At 40.6% G+C, this 8,778-nt stretch overlaps 1 protein-coding gene across 1 annotated transcript; it reads right to left on the bottom strand.

The window, feature by feature from the left end:
• Nucleotides 1–275: 275 nt before the first annotated feature.
• Nucleotides 276–7,086, bottom strand: LOC138770510 (olfactory receptor 10A7-like). Its single transcript, XM_069949615.1, has 2 exons — nucleotides 6,682–7,086; nucleotides 276–1,220 (listed from the first exon to the last, which is right to left on the bottom strand). Exons 1-2 carry the CDS (start codon nucleotides 7,084–7,086, stop codon nucleotides 276–278), a joined length of 1,350 nt encoding a protein of 449 aa, XP_069805716.1.
• Between the last annotated feature and the right edge of the window lie 1,692 nt (nucleotides 7,087–8,778).

Here is an 8,778-nt window from a genome sequence, read left to right on the forward strand (position 1 = left end):
AGCAGCCCTCTCCATGACTAACGGTACCCCTCGTCCATTGGGGTTAAATACACACAGCCCAAGGGGCTAAAATTGAGAACCCACCTATAATACAATCCTAAACCATTATACACCAAACAGGATTACCATCCTCTGTGTCTTTTTTCTTTCCCCTTACATCTCTAGCATGAGATCCAAGCCCAAATCATGAAATAGAAGCCTAATACCAACAAGCTTAGATTATGCATTCGGATTAAACAGGGTTAACAATTTCCTATTAAGAGTACCCCTTTAATTCAGCCAAGGATTCTTAATAGCTTTAATTTTCTTAGAGCTGTTTTCACATCGTTGTTCCTGAAAGTATAGATAAACGGATTAATTGCTGGAATAATGACGGTGTACAGGAGGGCAAGGAATTTGTCATGTCGACTACTTTTAGATCTAATATATACGATAATGGCTGAGCAGTAGAACATGCTGGCCACAATGAGGTGGGAGGAACAGGTGGAGAAGGCTTTCTGTTTGCCTGTGGTGCTTTTAATTTTTGAGATGGCGACGATTATGTGGATGTAGAACGCTAGAATGATCAGGAATGGCAACAGAGACCCAAATACGGCTGCTGAACTTGTAACCAGGCTACTGACCAAAGGATTAGAACAGGCGATATTCTGAATCGGAGCCAGATCACAGAAGAAATGGTCTACTTCATTGGGTCCACAAAACTCCAGTTTAGCTGTGAATATTATAGGTATGATAGGTACGACCAATCCCATTATCCATGGGGCAACTGCAAGTTCAATATATAGAACTTTATTCATTATACTAGAATAGTGCAAAGGGTTGTTAATGGCTAAATCTCGATCAAGGGCCATAACTACTAGAAGATAGCATTCCCCCACTCCCAGGATGAGAAAAGCGTACATCTGTACAAAGCATCCAGTAAATGATATCTTCCTGCTAGCTCCAATAAGATTAGCTAGAAGTTTAGGAACAGTGACAGATACAAATATAATTTCCAGGGCAGCAAAGTTACTAATGAAAAAATACATTGGCGTATGGAGTGAATGGGAATATTTTACTAATAGAAGTATGGCGCTGTTCTCCATAACACAGGATATAAATGCCAATAGAATAAAGACAAAAAGTAAAATCTGTAGATTCTGTAAATTGCAGAAGGCCAGAAGAACGAACTCCGTTACCACGGTCTTATTAAGTTCATGAGTTTTATAGAGAATCAAGCCCTATATTAAACATAACATGTACGTGCAGGTCAGAAGTGTAGTAGAGTGCCTCACATTATTATTATTATCATTATTATTATTATTTATTTATTTATTTATTTATTTATAAAGCGCCCTTAATTACAGAACGCTATACAATAGATAGGCAACAGGCAGGAACAATACAAGATCATTACATGAAGGCAAAAGACAGACTGGTGCATGGGGGAAGAGGACCCTGCCCACGAGGGCTTACAATTTATACGGTATAGGGAGAGAAACATTAAAATATTATTAGCACAATAAACACATAAAACATGCGTCAAATACAGAAAATCATGTAACAAAATAGCATAATATTGAAGCATGTAAAGCTACTCTTGCACAGTGGAAAGAGGCGTCCATGAATAGGATTTAGCCTACCTTTTAGCTTCAACTAGAACTCACCTTACTAATGATATCATATGTTAGACATATAAAAAGTGATTACTGACTATTAGGACTATTAAACAATTATAAAGTATTCAGGGAAAAAAAAAAAGGACAGCTCCCTTGCTAAAATTTTCCATTGAAAATTGGACTGGTCTTTAAGGCCAAAATCCACTGTATTGTAAGAGGTTAAGGGGAATCTGGCATGGGTCCCCTTTTATAAAAAAAAAAAAAAAAAAAAAAAAAAAAAGGGGGGGGCACAGAGAATAGCATCCCCCCCTTTCTTTCTCTAGGTCAGATGTTTGTTTAGATTTTGGTTCAGTCCAGGTAGGCTGTTTCTCCTTCCCTTCCCCCTTTTCTCTCCACAGGTGGTTTCTACTTACCAGAAGTTCCTGTATCGGGAAGAGTCAGTACATCTGATTGACAGCTGTCATTTGAGCGGGAAGAGGGAGCCATTATACTTGTGCTTTTCACAGTCCAGTGCTCAGTCGGCGAGCAGCCTGTGAGTGGAGAAGGAAGCTGTCATCATGGAAGGCCTGCTTGCTGAGTTGCTCCGGAAGGCCCAGAACTCAGGTGGTGAGTCCTGGCTTAGTCGCGCTGCCTAGAGGACCCCAGAGTTGAAGAAGAAGAGGCGGGTCACTCTAGAAGGATCATTTGTTGGGACTGCCACCAAGGGAGGGAGGAGAGGAGGTAGTAGCACCTGTTGAGGCCCCTGCAGCTACAATTTTTTATTTTTTGGTAGATCTAATTCCACAGTCTGTGCTGTTTCATTACAAAAATTTTGAGTAGTGGCAGATAATTTTGGCACTCCTATAGCTGAGGAGAGGAGAAGACTGCCCCCCCCCCCCGCACTAGGGTAGATTTCTTGGGCATAACACTAGATTCGGTTAATATTGAGGTTAGTTTACCACAAGAAAAACTGGTTAAATGGTGTTCTATGTTGCTTTCTTTTTTATCAAAAAAGAAAGTAACTTTAAAAGAGCTCCAAACTTTATTAGGTTTATTGAATTTTGCTCTCCGTATAATCCCTATGAGCAAAATTTTCTCCAGAAGGCTCTACATGGCAACTGCAGGACTGATGTCCCTGTTCTCCCATGTCAGATTAAATAAACACTTAAAAGAGGATATTAGACTTTGGGTCCTATTACACGGGACGATTATCGTGGGAAAAATCGTTAAATTGTTTGAATTTAAACGATAATCGTTCTGGGTAATTGCAGGCAACGATCAAAAAATCGTTTGTATGTCGTTGATCGTTGATATTGATCTGAACCTAAAATTATCGTTAATCGTTCGCTGTAATTCTATGTTCGCTCGCTCAAGTTCCGTGTTTTTTCACTAATCGTTCAGTGTCATTGCACATCGTCCATTGTTTTTCTGGGATCAGAAGGAATAAACAATCATAGTAACGATCGCAATAACGATTATAACTAAATAACGTTCATATATATATATATATATATATATATATATATATATATATATATATAAATGACGATGGTAAACGATTTCAGGTTAACGATAAACAATCTAGTTTGCGATCGTTTATCGTTAGTTGTTAATCGGTAAAAATTTCTCAGTGTAATAGGACCCTTTGGCATGATTTTCTAATAAGTTTTATTGGTAGAACAGTTTGTCAATCTGAGTTTGTGGAGGCGGATTCTTTTGGAGGCGGATTCTTTATCTCTTTTCACAGATGCTGCTGGTTCTCATGGCTATGGTGTGTTTTGGTTAGGACATTGGTCCGCCAGATTCTTGGGTTCAGAATATATTAGGTAACATTATAGTTCTATTAGAACTTTTTCCAGTTGCTTTAGTCATCTGGGGGCAGCATTTTAAGGATAAACAGATTCTGTTAAGAATAGATAATAAAGGTGTGCTTTTTGCTGTAAACTGTCTCTCATCAAAATCAGTAGAGGTGGTGAAATTATTGTGTCCTCTGGTCCTTTGTTTTTTATTAGAGATAAGCGAACCTCGAGCATGCTCGAGTCGATCCGAACCCGAACATTCAGCATTTGATTAGCGGGGGCTGCTGAACTTGGATAAAGCTCTAAGGTTGTCTGGAAAACATGGATACAGCCAATGACTATATCCATGTTTTCCACATAGCCTTAGAGCTTTATCCAACTTCAGCAGCCCCCGCTAATCAAATGCTGAATGTTCGGGTTCGGATCGACTCGAGCATGCTCGAGGTTCGCTCATCTCTATTTTTTATCTTTTAATATCTGGTTGAAGGCTGTTTACTTGAAAGGTAGTAGGAATGTGATAGCCAACTCTTTGTCCTGCCAGTGATTCGTGTCCTTTGGAGACCTGGTGCCAGAAGCACATGTGGAAGTAATCCTGTGTCCCCAGCACTTATGGGATCTAGTGTGGGAGTGATTCCAGGTTTCATACAGAATTCTCTAGCTTCATCAACATGGGATGTATATTCAGTTGCCGCTCGCTTCACTGTGTGAACTGACAGGGTTTCCTACGGCCGCAATTCATTGAATTGCGGCCACAGAAAACTGACACGTACGTAGTGTGAACATCGCCTGAAGTTGCTTTATTTAAAGCAGTATTCTGTTTAGCCTTCTTTGCTGCTCTTAGAGTTGGGGAGCTGGTAGCTCCATCTGGCTTGTTGTTTAGTGATGTTTTAGACTTTAGGGGTTATTTAACTTTACTGTTTCGATTCTCCAAGACTGATCCTTTGAGTAGGGGTTCTTTGGTCAGGATTGATGAATTTTCAGGTTCTAGTATTTGTCCTGTCAATACGGTGAGTGATTATCTTAACATTCGGCCCCCTTTAGATGGTGTTCTTCTTATTCATGATGATTTTTCTTTCCTCTCTAAATTTCAGTTTTGTAGAGTCTTGAAGATGTTTTTGTCTTCTTTGGGTTTAAGTCATCTCCATATAACTGGCCATTCTTTCAGAATTGGTGCAGCTATGGAGGCGACCCTAGGTCTTAGTGAACATGTCATAAAGAGAATTGGTCGTTGGAGTTCTAGCCGCTATAAGATTTATCTTCATCCTGGATTAGTGGTGTTTTGATGTTCCTTTTTCTTTTTAGGTAAGAGAAAGCTGACAGTCTGGATTTTAGGGCACTCATTTATTTTTTGGGTCGAGCAGAGAGCTTCCAACAGACCTTATACAGCTAATCTATCTATGGACAGTCAGAATGTAGAAGTTATGTGGTTTGGGTTTAAATGTTTGAGGTGGAGAGAGGTGTATCCAACTTTACAAAGCTTAGCTGCATCACTGTTGCCTCCTCACATATTCATTTTGCATGTAGGCGGCAACGATGTGCGTAAGATCAGGACACTCGACCTGATTTGGGAGATTAAGCGGGATCTATCTATGATTAAATGTTTATTTCCGATGTGGTCCTGATTTTTTCTGAGGTCATTCCTAGCTTAGCTTGGAAACTAAAGGGCATTCTGTGTTGTGAACAGATACGTAAAAGGGTCAATCGCAATATGGAGAAGTTTCTACCTCAGCTTGGCGGTTTTTCATTCCGCCATGTTGATTTAGAAGATTTTTTGTATGGTTTGTATCTATGATTGAAGATGGGGTCGCGGTGTTTTCTAGGGGGGACTGGCCACCTACGGGTCCAGTCTAGTGGGGTCTAGTCTCTGGGAGGTCTACTGGGAGGACTTGTCAGCTGCAATGGCTCAGTTTATGTTTCTAATTATTTATTAAATATTTATTTATCTGCCATTTGCTTGTATGTGTTTGACCTATATTAAAGGCACCGCGGCCATTTTTGAGCAAAGTTGTTTGTCTTTATTTCAGGGGGGTTGGGGATTTCAGTTCCGTGGCAGGGGCCCCCCTTTATAAAAAGGTGGACACACAGAATTGCATCCCCCCCCCCCCTCCCCTTTCTTTCTCTAGGTCAGATGTTAGTTTAGATTTTGGTTTAGTCCAGGTAGGCTGTTTCTCCTTCCCCTCCCCTTTTTCTCTCCACAGGTGGTTTCTACTTACCAGAAGTTTCTGTATCCAGGAAGATTTTAGAGTCAGTACATCTGATTGACAGCTGTCATTTGAGTGGGAAGAGGGAGCCGTTATAGTTGTGCTTTTCGCAGTCCAGTGCTCAGTCAGCGAGCAGCCTGTGAGTGAAGAAGATTCCCCGCCCTCCCTCCCTCATTCAAGGTCCCTCCTTTTCAGTCACGGTGCTTAATAGTGGGGTCTAGTCTCCCAGGTCTACTGGGAGGACTTGTTAGCTGCAATGGCTCAGTTTATGTTTCTAATTATTTATTTTATATTTATTTATTTATTTTCCATTTGCTTGTATTTATTTGACCCATATTAAAGGCACCGCAGACATTTTTGAGCAAAGTTGTTTGTCTTTTTTTCAGGGGGGTTGGGGATTGCAGTTCCATGTCAGCTGTAATTTACGTTCCAAATAGCTGACACTGTAAGATAGTTATTAGATCCAGGAGACACATAGAGGGAGATTTATCAAACTGGTGTAAAGTAGAATTGGCTTAGTTGCCCCTAGCAACCAAGTGGAATCTAATTGGTTGCTAGGGGCAACTGAGCCAGTTCTACTTTATACCATAGTGCCTTTCATATATCATTCTATGCGTAACATAGAACAATAATGTTATTCTATAGTAAGCTTTTTAATGCAGCAACCTGTAATACCTTCTTACTTCCCCTTCCACTACTGAACCTGCTAGGGCTCAGCTTCTAGGTGTCAATATACAGCGAGGGGAAAGAGGAGACACTCCAGCATGCAACTTTCCAGGAGCTTGGAAAAGCCTCTGTGACATAAGGCTATGTTCCCACTACGTAAAAGTACGACCGTTTTTGCCATCAGCAACAATGGCCGTACTTTGTACAGTGTGGAACACAGCCTGTTCTTCTATGGGATCCCAGCCGGAGGGTATACACATAGTATACGCTTCGGCCAGGATCCTATGCGGCGCTGCAAAGAACTGACATGTCAGTTTTCTGTGGCTGCAATTCAGTGAATTGCGGCTGCAGAAAGACCTGTCAGTTCACACAAAGAATGATCAGGAATGGCAACAGAGACCCAAATACGGCTGCTGAACTTGTAACCAGGCTACTGACCAAAGGATTAGAACAGGCGATATTCTGAATCGGAGCCAGATCACAGAAGAAATGGTCTACTTCATTGGGTCCACAAAACTCCAGTTTAGCTGTGAATATTATAGGTATGATAGGTACGACCAATCCCATTATCCATGGGGCAACTGCAAGTTCAATATATAGAACTTTATTCATTATACTAGAATAGTGCAAAGGGTTGTTAATGGCTAAATCTCGATCAAGGGCCATAACTACTAGAAGATAGCATTCCCCCACTCCCAGGATGAGAAAAGCGTACATCTGTACAAAGCATCCAGTAAATGATATCTTCCTGCTAGCTCCAATAAGATTAGCTAGAAGTTTAGGAACAGTGACAGATACAAATATAATTTCCAGGGCAGCAAAGTTACTAATGAAAAAATACATTGGCGTATGGAGTGAATGGGAATATTTTACTAATAGAAGTATGGCGCTGTTCTCCATAACACAGGATATAAATGCCAATAGAATAAAGACAAAAAGTAAAATCTGTAGATTCTGTAAATTGCAGAAGGCCAGAAGAACGAACTCCGTTACCACGGTCCTATTAAGTTCATGAGTTTTATAGAGAATCAAGCCCTATATTAAACATAACATGTACGTGCAGGTCAGAAGTGTAGTAGAGTGCCTCACATTATTATTATTATCATTATTATTATTATTTATTTATTTATTTATTTATTTATAAAGCGCCCTTAATTACAGAACGCTATACAATAGATAGGCAACAGGCAGGAACAATACAAGATCATTACATGAAGGCAAAAGACAGACTGGTGCATGGGGGAAGAGGACCCTGCCCACGAGGGCTTACAATCTATACGGTATAGGGAGAGAAACATTAAAATATTATTAGCACAATAAACACATAAAACATGCGTCAAATACAGAAAATCATGTAACAAAATAGCATAATATTGAAGCATGTAAAGCTACTCTTGCACAGTGGAAAGAGGCGTCCATGAATAGGATTTAGCCTACCTTTTAGCTTCAACTAGAACTCACCTTACTAATGATATCATATGTTAGACATATAAAAAGTGATTACTGACTATTAGGACTATTAAACAATTATAAAGTATTCAGGGAAAAAAAAAAAGGACAGCTCCCTTGCTAAAATTTTCCATTGAAAATTGGACTGGTCTTTAAGGCCAAAATCCACTGTATTGTAAGAGGTTAAGGGGAATCTGGCATGGGTCCCCTTTTATAAAAAAAAAAAAAAAAAAAAAAAAAGGGGGGGGCACAGAGAATAGCATCCCCCCCTTTCTTTCTCTAGGTCAGATGTTTGTTTAGATTTTGGTTCAGTCCAGGTAGGCTGTTTCTCCTTCCCTTCCCCCTTTTCTCTCCACAGGTGGTTTCTACTTACCAGAAGTTCCTGTATCGGGAAGAGTCAGTACATCTGATTGACAGCTGTCATTTGAGCGGGAAGAGGGAGCCATTATACTTGTGCTTTTCACAGTCCAGTGCTCAGTCGGCGAGCAGCCTGTGAGTGGAGAAGGAAGCTGTCATCATGGAAGGCCTGCTTGCTGAGTTGCTCCGGAAGGCCCAGAACTCAGGTGGTGAGTCCTGGCTTAGTCGCGCTGCCTAGAGGACCCCAGAGTTGAAGAAGAAGAGGCGGGTCACTCTAGAAGGATCATTTGTTGGGACTGCCACCAAGGGAGGGAGGAGAGGAGGTAGTAGCACCTGTTGAGGCCCCTGCAGCTACAATTTTTTATTTTTTGGTAGATCTAATTCCACAGTCTGTGCTGTTTCATTACAAAAATTTTGAGTAGTGGCAGATAATTTTGGCACTCCTATAGCTGAGGAGAGGAGAAGACTGCCCCCCCCCCCCCCCCGCACTAGGGTAGATTTCTTGGGCATAACACTAGATTCGGTTAATATTGAGGTTAGTTTACCACAAGAAAAACTGGTTAAATGGTGTTCTATGTTGCTTTCTTTTTTATCAAAAAAGAAAGTAACTTTAAAAGAGCTCCAAACTTTATTAGGTTTATTGAATTTTGCTCTCCGTATAATCCCTATGAGCAAAATTTTCTCCAGAAGGCTCTACATGGCAACTGCAGGACTGATGTCCCTGTTCTC

This window comes from Dendropsophus ebraccatus, chromosome 13 (genome assembly GCF_027789765.1).
Source record: "Dendropsophus ebraccatus isolate aDenEbr1 chromosome 13, aDenEbr1.pat, whole genome shotgun sequence".
NCBI lineage: Eukaryota > Metazoa > Chordata > Amphibia > Anura > Hylidae > Dendropsophus > Dendropsophus ebraccatus.

Bases quoted from the DNA above. Each gene is read 5' to 3' on its own strand.
- LOC138770510 (XM_069949615.1), bottom strand. From the start codon at position 7,086: ATGTATTTTTTCATTAGTAACTTTGCTGCCCTGGAAATTATATTTGTA. The intron at 1,221-6,681 runs GTCAGTAGCCTG...TGTTTAATATAG, and splicing joins TCGCCTGTTCTAATCCTTTG to GGCTTGATTCTCTATAAAAC.